This window comes from Natrix helvetica, assembly GCF_964273705.1.
Source record: "Natrix helvetica genome assembly, chromosome: 5".
NCBI classification, from domain to species: domain Eukaryota; kingdom Metazoa; phylum Chordata; class Lepidosauria; order Squamata; family Natricidae; genus Natrix; species Natrix helvetica.
In genome coordinates, this window is record NC_138551.1 from 37387662 (window position 1) to 37405104 (window position 17443).

At 34.3% G+C, this 17443-nt stretch overlaps 1 protein-coding gene across 2 annotated transcripts in view; it reads left to right on the forward strand.

The window, feature by feature from the left end:
- EPHA4 (EPH receptor A4) overlaps positions 1-17443 on the forward strand; it is a 163874-nt gene that overhangs the window by 129378 nt on the left and 17053 nt on the right. Inside the window, exons 10-15 of one of the 2 annotated variants that reach the window (XM_081956369.1) lie at positions 979-1092; positions 1811-1996; positions 6652-6713; positions 7520-7729; positions 8114-8146; positions 14640-14789. In XM_081956369.1, the coding sequence (XP_081812495.1) occupies positions 979-1092; positions 1811-1996; positions 6652-6713; positions 7520-7729; positions 8114-8146; positions 14640-14789 (755 nt within the window). The remainder of the gene's footprint in view (positions 1-978; positions 1093-1810; positions 1997-6651; positions 6714-7519; positions 7730-8113; positions 8147-14639; positions 14790-17443) is intronic. The other variant, XM_081956370.1, reaches the window with a different exon arrangement.

The following is a 17443-nucleotide window of genomic DNA, read 5'->3' on the forward strand; positions in this document are numbered from 1 at the left end:
GTAAATTTTGCAGTCCTTGATTTTCTTCTGTTGCATGCATTTTGCAAGCTAGTCTATATGGAGCAAAAAATAATCATTATTTTTTTTGTAAGTTCTATTGCTTAGTTTTCTTCACTTGGAGCTTTTTCATTCAAACTGTGAATTTGTATTTCTATTATGGGTAACCTCATAATTGCCGCAGGAAACTTATATGCATACAAATTCCAATAAAAGCTGAACCCTGTTACATAGTATTCAGACGATACTTAAAAGTAAAGTATTTCATTTGGGGAAAAAAACATTCTGAGGCTTGGCATATACAATCTGGAATTATATGTTGCATCCTTCAGCTGTACTGTGGTTTGTTTGTTAACATATTGTATGGCCCAAGCTATTAAAAATATGTATACCATGATTTATGGCATAATGAGTTGGATTAATTCTGGTCATTTAAGATTGTCAAAATATAGTTAAGCATATATGATTTAGCATAGTATTTGAACACAGAAAGTATTCACCTTTTCTCTTTTCCATGCTATTGCAAATTGTTTTTATAGATATGATTTTTAATGATTAATATATGAAAAGATTTCTAAGATGTAGAACTAATAAGAATTGTTCCTTTCTTTAAATCCCATTGGACTTCTTTCTACATGGACATAGGAATCAATAGAAAATTTAAGGATGAGCATACTCATTGTTGTTCTTGATGTAAGCTATTGAAAAGTCAAACTTATTGTCGGAACTCAAGAAAACATCTTGCCATCTCTCACAAATGTATAGTCTTTGTTATAGGATCTGACTTTAATGTATTCTATCCATCTGTGTAATGTATTCATGAGAGTAATGTATTTTTGAGTATATTATTTTCTTTAGTTTTTATAATCCTCTGTGGACATGCAGCAATGTTTCTTCACTATCTACTGTATCTTGTATATAATTCTTGATATTTCTTGTATATAATTCTTAAGTTTTCAGAAAATCGTATTTGCATTCTAGGTGTCAGAACCTATGTAGATCCCTTTACCTATGAGGATCCCAACCAAGCTGTGCGGGAATTTGCCAAAGAAATTGATGCCTCATGCATAAAGATTGAAAAAGTCATAGGTGTTGGTAAGCTTAAGACATCATTTTAGCACTGAATTTATAATGGTGGAAGGCTTACTGAGGTGTTGAATTGTTGGTTTAATTTTTTTAATTTAAACATTCTGTTCCATCTTTATATTGTCAGTCTTCAGGCAATTTTCAAAAACATTTGAATAAAATAGTTTACAGTGTCTCTGAGGAGACCCAGTTTTTAAGTTTTCAACACATTAATTTAGATGACTGGAACAAGTCTATTATATTTCTGTTTTTACAAGTTATTGAATATAACTTCTATATAACTTCTATAGTATTTTTTCAAATAAACAAAAAGAGCAAATAATAAAATAAATCCAATGAAGTTGGCATACCATAAACCAAACTATACATAATCCTCATTTGAATGAAGATGCACAATCTTTGTGTGCCCACAGATTGTGCTTAATTTTTGGGGCCGAGAAGGAGGAAAAAAGAATGCAATAAACATAACAGTGATGTAAATATATAGCTCTAGGTCAAAAATACATTTGGATGTTGAATGGTACTCCAAGTTTTTAAATGATGGTAAATGAAATCTACAGGAACTGCGCAGTTGGAAGTTGCAAAGGGACTTTGGGATTGCATGCAGCCTAAATCAGACAAAAGCTTCTCTGGGTGTAATGGAAGGAATGTGGTCAGGTCTTAATTGCGTTAAAATAATGTATGTGTATCAGCAGATTCCTTTTGATTGTGCTTTTTTTTCCTGCAGGTGAATTTGGTGAAGTTTGCAGTGGCCGTCTCAAGGTTCCAGGGAAGAGGGAGATCTGTGTGGCTATTAAAACTCTGAAAGCTGGCTACACAGACAAACAAAGAAGGGACTTTTTGAGTGAGGCCAGCATAATGGGACAATTTGATCATCCCAACATCATCCACTTGGAAGGAGTAGTCACTAAATGTATGTTGGCCGTGATCTGTCACTAATGTGTATCAGGCCATGATTTTAGCAGAGCAAACTGAAAGTTTCTATGAAATAAAATCAGTGCAGAGGTTCCTCCCACTCCCATTTCTTTCTGTAAAATGACAGATGGAATAGATCCACTGAAATCCACGGAAATCAGTGCAGGACTAGTCATTAATCTTGTTGTCAGCAGTAAATGGTTTTATCATTGCAGCTGATACCTTATCTTGAAGCAACTTATGCATAATTTAACAAGGAACCACAACTTTTAAAAGAACAGGATGAAAATGGTAGAAGAATTGTTTGATTTAGAAATTGTGAACGGTTAAAAAAGCCCCCACCCCATTATTTTTAAAAATTATGAGGCAGTGATAATGTGGTAGTATTGAGGAAGGAAGGAAAGTAATATTTTTCTCTCTCTTCCTCTCTTTCTCCCTCTGTATATCTGTGTGTGTGAGTGTGTATGTATGTGTTTGTGTTTAATAAAAGTTGAAGCACAGTGCAATGTTGAAAACTTTAAAAAAGATTTTGGACTCAGCTGTGAAGACAGGAAGCTTTTCAAAACAAAACCCTCTTTGCCCTTAACATGAGACGTATTATTTGCTGATTTCTTTCATTTATGCATTTTCTCCCATATTAGACAACACTTGGTTTCTTGCTTTTAAAGCAGTTAATATTCAGCATATCAATTAAGTCTGGTCTCAGGAAGAATGAGGTACAAGCCAACTGTCCTAATTTTCAGGCCAGAATTAAAATGCATCTGTGAAGCTTCCTTAGCTAAAAATAAATAAATAAAAGTATTGTTGTGAAGATCATAACTGAATGAAACCAGATAAATACAAACAATGTAGTCATCTCTAAGTACCTTATCCACTCAAAACCCAATCTTGAGAGTCAGGTGATTAGTCAGAAATAAATTGCATGGTATATTATCAGCAGAAGGAAAACAATTAAAAATTTTGCTTGCAACTTCAAAAAGTTTTGTTGTTGTTTCCTTTTTGTTTCCAAGGAAAACTCTGAATTTAACCCATGATTTCCTATTCAGCCAATGAAATCACCTTCTCTTCTCCTTCTGATAAGTTTTAAAGGCAGAAAGTTACCATCAGCAAATCAATATAATTCTGTAAGCCATAATGATGAAGGGAAAGAGAAAGATTTCAAAACTCCCACATTCTTCCAACACTTAGTATTAGACAATCCCCAAAATTATAATTTTGGACATTTTCTTAAATTGGATTTAGGAATTATATGACCAAAATGTAATTTAGTTTCTGATTCTAAGCAAGATATGTAAGTACATTTTTGAAGATAATGTGTTTGAAATCAGAGTTTTTACTTTGTATCTTGCTGATTCTTCTTTATAAAGTCTGCCTACTTCAAACATTTAAAACGTACTTAAAAACATATAATGATAGATTGCTTACAGTTTCAGAATTTTGAATAAGTTCTGACACTTCTTTGTAGCTAATTCCTGATGTTTGTAAGAAAGATTCCTAGTTTCTACAGTATTTTCAATTAAGACATAAACAATTTAAATGATTTTAGAGGTATTTTTCATTAAAGAAGACATTTCTGCTTGGTCCACAGCATGTTTAGTATAGTGATTTTTATATCACCTTAATAAACCAGACAATCAACAGGGGAATCTTTATACTGAAACCCCACTGAGGCTTTTAACCTCCAAGCTGTTACAGCTGTAACAGTTATAAATGACTAGATCGTATTTGCATAATGTACTTGTCACTGCATTAAAATGATTTAAAATTTCCAACAGAAGGTTGTAGGCCAAAACAAGTGAATTTTGAAGCCTGATTTCCTAGAGTGTAAGCCTTTATAAACATATCCAGGTTTTAGTAAACAAACCCTTATCAGTTTTCTTTGTAAAATTATTAGGAGTTGGTTAACATATAGTGCATTTATGAATCCTGAAATTATAACATAATGTAGATTGTTGGACTGTCTGATGTTTGTGGGAATAAAATGATAGGAGAGGGAACAAGGTAGTATAGATACACCATTAGTCGTAAATTGAAATTTTAAATTTAAATTTCAAACTTCTTTTTTTGGATTGGGAGTTGACTCCAAGAAACATGCTGTTGAATTTTAGTAGCATTTTGCAAATGAATAATTTCCCTAGTTTATAGTAGAAATGAACAGTAACATTTGTATTGAATTTAACATCATTCTGTCCCTTTTCCATCTCCTACCTATAAAGCAAAATGGTATCAGAACTTCTGACTATACCTAGTGTTTCATATTTACCAAAAGCTTGCAGATCAGGCTCCATTTCGCTAGTCAATGGATAAGTGTTGAGATTCTACAACAATCTTATATGGTTATCTAGGTCTAGTAGATTATCAACATGTTTAACACAGCAGGTAACAAAATACTATCAGAAACAAATGAGCTTTCAAATTCCTCCTTTGATACCCACTATGTTCCTTGTCTTAGCTTTGATGTCTATATGGTTTTTTGGGTCATCTTTTTAATATTTGTTAATGAAGGAAGGAAACATTCACAGAGGTTTCACTGAAATGTTTGCCTTTTGGAAAAAAAAATATCTGTGATTAGCTATGACCAATGTGGTAGCTATTTTGTAAATATATAAAACTCCTATGACAGCTATTTTGAGCATACTTGCTCTGAAATTTCAGAATGTTGTTAATCTCTATAATATATATCACATTTTGCATTAGACAATTACTGTCCAGAGTAGAAACCAATTTGAACCAGGAATATGGGTTCCTTTAGATCACCCATTTCCAGGTTATATGATATGTTGAAGCAGAAATTAAAGCTCAATAGAATTAGACAATATTTTCATGCCATATTTGTCTCCTTATTCTTGTGTTAGCTACTCTCTGTTTAGGTATAATAGAGCCATTAATTAATATATTCATCTGAAAAGTTATGATAGTTCTTTAAGTTTATAAAATGTATTTTAATTGAAGAAATTAATTAAAATTCCTTTAAATATATTTGTTAGGTAACTTTAGACATGTTGCAAAGAGCCTGTGTCACATATATACATAGACTGGCACTAAGTAGATTCAATTTTCAATGATGAATGTGAGGAGAGGTGAATGTTCACACATAAAGACAAATGGCTTTGCTTAGCCTTTGTCTTTAAATAATTGAATTCCTAGTCAGAATGTCTAAATTCATACTAATGTGCCTGCCTTTGATTTCTGCATTTGGGGTGAGAAAGGAGTCATTGCTTGTGCAAATAAGATAGTAGAGGGTCATAGATGCCTGATTTGTAATTCATAGAAAAATGTTTCTTATAAACAAATGTTGAACAAGATCAGGGGATAGAATGTTTTGGCAATGGTTGAAATGTGAAGGGCTGTGAATATTTCCATGTCAAAGAAATTGGAATTAAGGTAGACATCCCTCACTAAAAATGAAAATGATAAAAAAGCTTCAGCTTATTAATGTTCTATAGTATATTGTTTTCTAATAAAAATATTTATAAAGAGAAACTATACTAGAATTACAACATGCTGAGATAACATACTGGGTGAAATAGATGCTAATCTAGAAATAATTATAGCAGTTTTTCAGTATGAAAATATTTTCCAGGACCAATTTTCTCAGATAAATGTTTCAGCAGATCCTTCCTTCCTTCCTTCCTTCCTTCCTTCCTTCCTTCCTTCCTTCCTTCCTTCCTTCCTTCCTTCCTTCCTTCCTTCCTTCCTTCCTTCCTTCCTTCCTTCCTTTGAATTATATCCCATTTTGTGATCTATTCATGACATATTAAAATCAAATTTTAATAAAAGGAAACATTATTTGTGTCCCTCACAGGACAATGCACTTAATTGCAGAAAGTCTATCTACAATGAAGCATGGGCCTTCTATTAAAAAAAAAATAGTGTTACACAAATGGATCTTCAGATGATTCTAAAAAAATATATAAATATGCGTAAAAGACACTTTAAGAATTAAATAGTGTTAAAATAGTCTATGAATAAATACACCAATGGCCGCCATTAGATAATAATGGAGTCAAAGCATAATGATTAGCATGCCATCACTTATGGACAACCCAAGGTTAGTTTTCAACTTTGTATTAAAATTAGGCTTTTCTGGAGTAGAGTTTGATAACTAATTGGCCCATGCCTTTTCAGGATAAGACAAATGAATAAAGCAAGATTAAAACATTAAATATAAATCATAAATTAAATAAAGAGAAATAAAATTATTCTTGAATGCCACACCTGGATCTTTGCTTACAGCTGACAGGCTATATCTTTCAAACTATAAGTTTGATTTTTTTTTCCAGCCAAATGCCTACAGACATACAAACTGTCTAGCAAATGATGCAATTATCTTTACGTTACTCCAAGTGCAAATAGGCCTATTTGGTCTATTACTGCATCTCCATTTCTCTTTAGTGAGCAATTATGGATTCTTATACTCTCTGGAGATTATGATGTGTACTGTAGTTAAAGACCTTGTCAGTGAGTTAGCTTAAGTGCTAATTTTCTGGCTGAAACTCACTAATACTTTTACATTATTTGTTTTCTGGCTCATTCTATAGGTTGGAAGTTGTTCCGTATTTTTTAAAAAATAGTTTTTTTTTAAAAAAAGCCTTATCCATTGACCCAATTGTCTGCATCTATGAACTCTGTTTTTTAATCTCCAACTTCTAGGTAAACCCGTCATGATTATAACTGAGTACATGGAGAATGGTTCTTTGGATGCCTTTCTCAGGGTAGGTACTTGGCATGTAATAAAACCTAAAGAGAGAAAAACTTTAATATCTTTGTTTATCTATTGGAGTTTCAAGATGAAATAGAATTATGTTTGGAGATGCTTACTAGGGCATTTTTCCATATTTCTATTGCTGGGAGGGTAAGTGAACCATAAAATAAGCTCTAAATAATCCATGTTTACTCAGAAGCAGGTTTGATTAAAATGCTTATTAAAAGTCTCACGTTGTTGTTGGTTAATTAAAATGGGAACATTCCATATATCCCAGGAAGCTAGTGCAAAAAGCACAGGATTATATTTTGCCAGTTAATTATAGGGCTCAATGGCAAGAAAGAAAGTAATATAGTACAGTACCAGAGTTTTTAAAAGATGCCTCATCCCTTGAGAACTGAGCAACAGGAGGTCTTGGTCCCAAGGAGGAATACAATCCTCAAGTATAGAATATATTACTTTTCTCACTAGTAAAGTTTGAATACTTCCTGCTGGATTTTTAGAAATGGTTCACCTTTATTACCTCACTTTTTAAGTGAGTTATCAACAAAGTCAGCATGTTTAGTATGATATATTTAGGATTTCCTACAAGTAGCTTAGGGAAAGAATCAGAGAGCACCAATTTGTTATCTAATGCCGGCTTGAATTTACTTTATCAGTACAGACATTAGTGCAACTTCATAAAGACCATCTTTATTCACTTGTAAAATATAATTGGGATGGTGGGTTGAGGGAAACTCCAAAAAGTTGTAAAGACAACTTATAATTGATCAAAAATATGTTCTTTTATTTATCTTCCTTATTCCTTCCCTTCAGAAGAACGATGGCAGATTTACTGTAATCCAGTTGGTAGGAATGCTCCGAGGAATTGGTTCTGGAATGAAGTATTTGTCTGACATGAGTTATGTTCATAGAGATCTAGCTGCTCGAAACATACTAGTTAACAGCAACTTGGTCTGTAAAGTTTCTGATTTTGGTATGTCCCGGGTTCTAGAAGATGATCCTGAAGCAGCCTACACGACTAGGGTAAGTCAAAATCTGTCTGTCCATCACTATCTGTCTGACTCTGTCTATCTATTGTATATGTCTTCCAACTCAATAAAGATACTAGATGTATACTTGCAAAATATGTAATATTATCCAAAGAAATTTATTAAAAGACACCTGTAAATCTTCTTTCCTGGTCAATATTTATATAATATCACTCCTTATTGGGATTTTGAAGAAAATACAGCTTTAATGAAAGCATTGAGAGACAATGTAGATGACCTGCTTCTGTTAAATAGGTTTGGGTAATTTAAATTGTTTTAATTATTATCTTTTATGATTAAGAAGTGTTTGATGTTATTTTGATTATTATTCTATTTTAATGATTTTATTGTTGTGTTGCTTGATATAATTGGCCCACAGAGCCATTTGGAGCTGAGCAGCATTCAAACTATAGTAAGTAAATAAGCAAAGAAAAAAATAAACTTGTTTTTTCATGCGCTGTTTGCTTATTTATGGAGATCAGTGACATTTTCATGAGCATGAGTATGTTTACAACGGGTGGAATAATACTCATTTAGTGGCTTCATGAGTTTTTGTTGACTGCATAGAAAGTCTAATGAGGCAAAAATCACAGCTTATACAGTAGCATCCTGGTGATCATAAACACCCTTGAAGCTTATACGCATTAGGATAAAAGTGGGTGCAAAGTTTATCATGAAGAAGTATAATTTTGTTAGATGTTTTCCCTTTTAAATGCCAGCAGTTCTCCATCTGTTTTCCCAAGTACAGAGATTGTTAGAAAAATCTAGTTTGTGCTGTTTAATTTTCAGACTTCCCCTATAATGAACATGCAGTTCATTAAAAAGACTGGGGAGGGGAGAGAAAATTGCAATCTGCCTTCTGAGTATTTTAATGCTGTCCAGCCCTGTAATTTCCCACTAACAAGGGCAGAGAGGTTTTGAGCCAAGACAGATTTCTAGAGAGCTGTGTTCAAACAGAAGGTCAGGAGGAAATGATTGAAAAGCTTTCCTTGCAATTCAGCTATGCAAATATAGTGAAGTGTTTTCCCTTCCAATGGAACGGCAATATATATATATATGTTGTAATTGTACTGATAAATAAATAAAGGGAGACTTTATTTATTTAGTCATACCAGGGGTTGTAACATAAATACATATATATATATATATATATGTGTGTGTGTGTGTGTGTGTGTGTGTGTGTGTGTGTGTGTGTACATTTTATTTATATATATATATATGCTGGTTTTGTTGTATTCGGGTCTTTTCCCGTGTAAGGTTGAGATTGTCTTTGCAACGTTTCGGCAGGATCACACCTGCCATCTTCAAGCTGTGGGCTTAAAATGGGAACGGAGCTGCCGTCTTTCTGTAAGTCTTGGTGGGAGGGGATGGGGTGGTGGCTTCCAAGACTTACAGAAAGACGGCAGCTCCGTTCCCATTTTAAGCCCACAGCTTGAAGATGGCAGGTGTGATCCTGCCGAAACGTTGCAAAGACAATCTCAACCTTACACGGGAAAAGACCCGAATACAACAAAACCAGCATACCTACACCCGTGAAAATCTACGAAAACATATATATATATATATATATATACTTTCACAGTACATTGTCTTGTTTTAATAACACCATTCAGGACAGTTTGGATAAGTTCCATAGTTGACTAACCACAATTAATTTTAAATTGTTATAGTTTTTTTTTTAAATGCCACTGATACAAGCCAAACAACCATATGGGTTGTAGGGATAAAAAGTATTTTTTTCCATTACCATAATAAATGAAAAAGAAAGCTATAACTTAGCTACCATCAAAGTATCAAATACCATGAATGCAAGAAATCAGCTCATGTGCTTGTGTCTTTCTCATCATTTCAATGAGCAGCTGCCAACACTAAAGTGCAAGACTGTGTTCCAATCACCAGTCATTGAATGTTTTCAATTCTAGGAGTTGGTGCAGGTGATTCTAAAAATGAAATGCCACATAGACACAGATATAATCCAGGCACAAGAACATGTATTTTAAGTGAATTAAACAAAAAAAGAGCATATGACAGTTTAATGTCTTACTTTCAGCCATAGATATATGGATGTACCCAGAAAACTAAGAACTAAAAAAAAAAAGAATATCATGAGAAATTCAGTAAAGCGGAGTATCACTCTTACTTTAAAGTAAGACTAGTTATAGTAACTAAAGTAGTACTATATAACAGCATAATATGACAAGTTTTCTATGTTCCAAAAGTGTTCTGGATGGATTTTTTTTAAAATTTATATTCTTTTTAATTATTTTTATACATAGTTCAAGCTAGCCAATGAACCTAATATTCCTTTCTCCTCTGCAGCCAAACCCGTGGAATGAGCAGGGCTATGCTGAGAGTCAGTGATTGGCCCAAAGTCACCCAGTTGATTTCCATGCCTAAGGCGGGACTAGAATCCAAAGTCACCTGGTTTCTAGCTTGGTGCCTTAAGCATTAAATCAAACTGGCTCTCTAAATTTTATAGATTTATAAAATCATACATAAATGCATTTATAAAATCATACATAGCTTGGAAATATAGAGCGCAGGTTTTCTCCTCTCATTTATTATCTAAAGGAAAGGAAAATTAGAGCCAATGCAACAAATAGTTAAAATTGTAATATCAGATAAAATGGTCACCAATTTTGATTATTTTAAAAGGAACTCAACGCATTTTTAGAGCATAGAAAAATGGAGGGGGGGGGGCTCTTTGTCCTGGCTGCTATAGATAAAAAAAAAAAACAGGTTGTTAAGGAGCACCAGTGGAAGAGAATTTACCCTTTATGCACAATTCATCTGTCTGATGTGCTTGTCAGATTACTGGACTAGATATGCTCTTGACCTGATCCAGTAAAGGTCTTCTTGTGTTTCTATGTTCTTAAATTGTAAGTCATGTTAAAGGTTGGTAAGGCAGAATTTCATCTTCCTGAAAACAAAGCATTTTCCCCCAATTTCTTTAAATACAGTAAATCTATTGTAATCATGTTTTCCATCACTTTTTTAGGATAGAAGCTAAGGCAGGACCTCACCCTCAGTTCTTATAGTGTTTCAATGGTTTTCTCCTAATCTGCTTGTGTGGCAAGCACAGGAAATACCATTGTATTTTACTTCCCGCATCATTTTAACGTACGGCTTAATCCTTGAGTTTGTGATTAAAATTAGATGGTGACCTGAGTTTCTTTGTCAATTGTATCTTGCTCTGTAATAAATATAGACTTTGGTTTCATTGGCTTTGGGCCATTATCCCAGTTTTTCATGTGTTGATTATAACAGCCCTATATAGCCATAGTTTCTTATTATTTAAAAGGACAAGTAATATAATGCATCATGAAAATCATCCCAGGATTTATAAACAAGTTAGATAAAACAAACTGGGTTTGATTTTGATAGCAGTGGTCATAATACAACAATACGTTATTCATAAAAATTAAACTTACATGGGGAAGTAATGGCAGAGTCAGCTCAGAAAAGGAATCCAATGAATTCACATCTATAGATAAGGAAAGAGCTGAGTTGCTCACAATGCTCCATACAGAGGTTTCCCATTAAGAGACTGTAAGACTGTTTTAGAGATCTGTGAGCTGGGGGAACGACATCTCACTTAAACCATGGTTCAGTGCCTTTAAATTGATACTAGGTTCATACACCTCCTCTCTTAAACATCTTAGCATGTTGCTTGTTAATGAGTTTTTGGATGTTAAGAATCTTCAGAAGGCCAAATTTCATTATACAGCTGAATTTCATTTTATCATTGATTAAATACTTTTTTTTTTACAAAATAAGAATAAAAATAAAAAGAAATTTATTTTTAAACTTATTTTTGAATGAAAAGCAAAAGGGTGACTAGTTGATTTTGAAAAGTTATAAAGAGAGGCCATATGGATGTGAAAGAACATTTCCTGTGAGTTGTTTAAAATTTTACAAAAATATATAGGAAGATTTTGAAAATAATTGTAAGAAATCTGTGTGTGTGTGTGTGCGTGTGTGTGTACACATACCTACATACCTACATGCATATATGTTATTCCTATAGCTCTTAATGGACTTTTGCTGATTCAGAGTGAATGATGAAATTGTGTAATTTATCCATTGATATATATATATATATATATATATATATATATATGAGTTATGGAAAGTACAAATATTTTATTAAAATATCAGAAATTGTCATAAATTCCTGAAGGTTTTGTTCTTATTTGGAGAAAAAAGAAATCATTTTTAAATAAATATTTTTATTTTATTTTACTTTATTTTACTTTTTATGTTCTTCTTAGTTTGCAGTAATTTTTTTTATTTTATTTTACTTTATTTTACTTTTTATGTTCTTCTTAGTTTGCAGTAATTTTTTTTATTTTATTTTACTTTATTTTACTTTTTATGTTCTTCTTAGTTTGCAGTAATTTTTTTATTTTATTTTTGCATTTGTAAACTTTAATAAAAATATTATAAAACATGCTACTATGTATCATAAAAATACGTGTGTTGTATTGTATCACATGAGGGTTAAAAAAGGAAGAGTACGTCTGGTTTTTTTTTTTTAAGCAAATAAAATTTATGTTATTTAGTAATTGCCATTTTAATCTAGAAGAGGCTAAAGCAAATAATAAGAATGGTACTGTTTTCAGCCATTATTCTCGCCACATTTGGTGATAAGAAGGCGTGCATTAGGATTGCAATAGCAACATGTTTTATTCAGTTTTAGAACAGTATATGTACATGTACTGAACCATTCCAAAGTGGTATTCCTGAACTGATTTCTATGCTGTGCATAGGCCACCGAGTTGCTTGATAAATGTATCTCTGAGTCGGGTTCATGTAAAAACAAGCCTGGCACACAAGAAAGATTACAGTAGCATAGTTCCTGCTAGCAACCACCAAAATCAGGGGTGTCCAAACTTGGGAACTTTAAGACTTGTGGACTTCAACTCCCAGAATTCCCCAGCCAGCATGGCTGGCTGGGGAATTCTGGGAGTTGAAGTCCACAAGTCTTAAAGTTCCCAAGTTTGGACACCCCTGACCTAAATGATAGGAATGAAATGCTAATCTTATAAAACCATATTTTGTGAGTTTAGCAAATTAATGTACTGATAGAAGAAGAATATGTGTCACTCAGGGTTGAACTGATCCTTGATCCTTTCTGAGCTTTTATTCCAGCCTTTTCACTACCAAACTAGGTCACAACTAGCAGTCTAGCTCTGGTGATATTACCTAGTTTTATAATGAAATGTCTGAAAGAAAACAACTCAGGCTCAGAGAGCCTGGACCTCACAGTACATTAATGTAGCTCTAAGCAGAGAAAGCAATACATTGTTGTTTGTGTACACACCCACACATAGACATATACAATACATATGCACAGTGCAATGTAATACCAATACTAATAACAAACAATAAAACAAAAGCTCAAACTCTATAGCAATGTAATGCATAAGACCATTTTATGATTTTGAGTCCCTGCCAGCAACACTTGATCTTCTTTTCTCCTCATAAATAAAAAACAGAGCCCAGTGTAAAAGCAGAATTCTATAAAATTGAGAAAACATGAACTCAATCAGCATTTTTCTTACAAGGAACAAACAGTTTTGTGTCATTTAAATAGCAAATGTATGCCTAATAATCTGCAAGGCCTGATCATAAATAAAAGCGCAAAATAAGGTCTTAGGCTTCCCTTTCTTTAGCAGGACCCTGAAAACCCACTCCAACCACTGAAATGTTTACAGGTAGTCCTCAACTTACAACAGTTCATGTGATAACCATTTGAAGTTACATCAGTAAAAAAAGTGACTTATCACCTACAACCAGTGACGTGCAGTCAGGTGAGGCAAGTGAGGCACAGCCTAACTTCTCATCATCAGGGCAGCGAGTCATTCGATGGGAAACTTGCCTTTTGGGAGGAATGACCCAGCTTGGCTTCCGCTTTCGATCTGCCGCCCAACGACCGAACGGAGAAGCGAAGAGGCAGGAGAGACAAAGCAGGAGCCAAGCCGAGTCATTCCTTCCAAGAGGCAAGTTTCCTATCGAATGATTCGCTGCCCTAGACTCGAGGGGGGGGGAGAGGCTTCCTCCGCTCCGTCCGCTCCCCATCTGCACTGCCCTCACCCGACAAGCGCGCCCCGGATTCCGCGCAGCTCTGGTAGGCGGTGCCGTGGCCGAATCCCAGGGCGGAGGGCGGCAGGTCGCCACTGAGCATGCCTGACTATGGAATTCTGGGAGTTGAAGTCCACAAGTCTAAAAAAATTGTTGCCTCACCAGGTATAAACTTCACCGCATGTCACTGCCTACAACCATTGCAGTATCCCCATGATCACACTATCAAAATTCAGAAACTTGGTAACTCATTCCCATTTATGAGGGTTGCAATGTCCTGGGTTCATGAGCTTATCTTTTGTGACCATCTGACAGGCAAAGTGGGAAGCCAGATTCACTTAACAACCATGTCACTAACTTAACCACTTCAGTGATTCACTTAACAACTGGGGAAAGAAGAGTCATAAAATAGGGCAAAATTCATTTAACAAATGTCTCATTTAGTAACAGACATTTTGGGCTCAATTGTGATCTTAAGTTGACAGCTACCTGTATTATATCTTCCTCACCTATATACTTACCTCATACTTTATATACCATTTGAGGTATGCACAAAGATGAGAAAACTATTTCTTTTCTTTCTGATGAAGAGGTTGAACTTTTCATGCTTAAGTCTGCTTGCTTCCAAATTTATTTTGCTTATAAAAAAAGTATGTCTTTTGGGGGAGTTGTGGTGGGGAGACGGATTGTTCTGTTATCTTTTAATTTAATGTTCTGTTTCTTTATATAAGTAATTCTATATAATTGTAAGCCTATATAAATGAATAAACAAACCTTAAGTATTTGCAGTTGTATAAATGCTTCTGTTAATTTACTTGTAGGGTGGTAAGATTCCTATCCGATGGACTGCACCGGAAGCAATTGCCTATCGTAAATTTACATCGGCTAGTGATGTCTGGAGCTATGGAATTGTCATGTGGGAAGTGATGTCATATGGAGAGAGGCCTTATTGGGATATGTCCAATCAAGATGTAAGTGTCTGTCACCATCATGGGAACTACTTTTTGTGATAAGTTGCCATGATGTTGGAATTGAACATAAGTGAGACTATAGCACAATCATTTTATTCAGTGTAATGTGATATTTTATTTTCAAGGCTAGCCACCTCCACAATATAAGAGAGAGATAGAGAGGGAGAGAGAGAGAGAGAGAGAAAGAGAGGGAGGGAGGGAGGGAAGGAGAGAGAGAGAGAGAGAGAGAGAGAGAGAGAGAGAGAGAGAGAGAACACCACCAGGTTTTAGCAGTTTATAAAAAGTTAGAAAGGTAGGGTTGCATTGGATCTAAATGAATCTAAATGGGGGAAAAGGTGCCAGAACTCCTGTAAGAAACTAGGAACTGTTGAGATGTTGATAACAGTCTACATCACTTGGGCATTTTTCTTTCTTAGTTTAAGTGGCCCATAGGGCAACCTTCTGATCCCAGAAACAGTACTAGATTTTTTTTACCACTCTATAGTTGAAGGTAATGGAGCATATTTTGTGTTGGGATAAATACAATTTTGATAAGATGTATTTGATCAGAAAGTTGCTCTCCATTTATTTATTTATTTATAAAATTTACTGACACTCCATATTACCACAAGGTAGCTCTGGGCAACTTACAATCATGAAAGATAAATATAAATATTCTAAAACATTAAGTTAAATCAAGCCAAATGCTGTGGTGCAATTATGGGGAGGGCAGGGGCAGGATAGGATTGCGGGTGGGATCTGTTGTTAATTGATCAACCATCTCCACTCTACCCTAGTGCAATGTTCCACCATTGGAGCCCTGAGCTAGCTAACAGAACCAGGTCTTTAGGATCCTGTCGAAGGTCAGGAAGCCAACCTTATACTGGGGCAAGTGGGCAGGTGCAACAGCAGTGAGGCTCTTCTTCTGGACCCAAATCACCAGAATAAATGGGCTGAGTCTTCTGCCAGCACAGTGGGATGGGCCAATTCCAGTGGGATGAGAAATTCCCTCAAGAAACCTGGACTCATGCCATGAAAGACTATCCATAATTGCCTGTAAAGAGTGAACTTGGATTGGACCAAGACAATCAAAAGACTATGAGCCTAATTCATTTCCATTTTTATTTGTGGGATGCCATCAAATGAAATTTCTTACAAATTATACAAAGCAGAAAAAAAGTCATGGTGAGAAATTAACTGGAAGTGCCCGAACTTCCAGCAGATTTTCTGAAGTGTGTGAAATTGATTAGAGAATGGGAAAATATCAAGGCAATGATTGAAGGGACTGCTGATGAGCTTTGCTTCTGTTGTTGTTGGTCAGGAAGGGAATAATTCATTCATCCATACATCTACCCTTTAAAAAATATCTCACACCTTACAGCAATGTGTAAGATTGTAGGATGTGTAAGATTCCTACAATGTGTAGGAAGGAGAAATGTTGACAAGACAGAGAAATAAGTGAGAAAACTTGAAATATCTGGCTGCTGGAGATTTTGCAACATATTTTATAGGTATACATATAGGCAGTTAAGTAGTCAATTTACATATTTTAATCATACCATAAGAAGGAAGGAATGCATTGCCTCCAAAATAAATGTTTCCATTTATAAAACATTTCAAACTGTGGAGATGAAATTGTTGATATTGATTCTGTATAACCTTTTTCACTTGAAAATATTTTATTATATCTATAAAGCAAGTTTTCCATTGATATTTTGAACCTAATGTGAGTTTAACTCCTATTTTGAGCTGACAATTTTATTGATGCTTTTATTATTATTTATTGTGCAAAAAGTTTGAGGAATAACAACATCAGAAGATATCTCCTTGGAGTACATTAATAAATGAGCTTTAGCCAATGACCCTTTGTACATTATGTAAGTTCTTTTTACTCTAACATCTGGAATACTTCATTCCAAGTGGGAGTTAATAACATTTCTGTTTTTCTAAATGAGACTGAATGCAACTGCAATATGACAGAACAATCTGAAAAAGAAGAAAATTAAGTGAGATAAGAAATAAGCATTATCTGATTGATTTATAAACAGCTCAACATTTCTTGCTTCCTTTACTCTTGAGATATAAAACAGAGAACCCTTTGTCATCAATTGGAAGTACCCTAATTTTACCCCCCAAAAAATGGGTAATTTAAGATGTTCACCCATTAATAGAAGTTAAAGGTTACTGATGTTTAAAAATGTGTTTTATCACATCAGTCAGATGTCTTTTTATCCTTCAAAAATGAAATATAGAAAGGGACACATTTTATCTTAGTGATATAAAACATAAAATAACTGTATAAGATCATGCACACACTTTGAAGATAAGGGATTTTAAGTAGCAGAATTAAGAGAGTACAGCTATTCAGAATGGACAGTATTAGAACAGGATGATCCTGTGCTTTTGACTCCGAATAAACAAAATCACTAACATTTAATGTGGAAAAAAATGTATCAGAGGCATTTTATAAACACAAATTCTTATCAACAAGAAAAGTAGATATAGTGCTGTCCTTTTGTTCTTATTGTCCAATTAAAAGAATGTCAAGATTAATTAGACTGTAGTGCAGTTCTGATGCCTTTTACTGGAGTTGTGCCCCTTTGGACATTGAAACCACAGCTCATGTCTTGTTGTATTGCCCCCTGTGAGTCTGTGCGTCACAGACATATAACCTT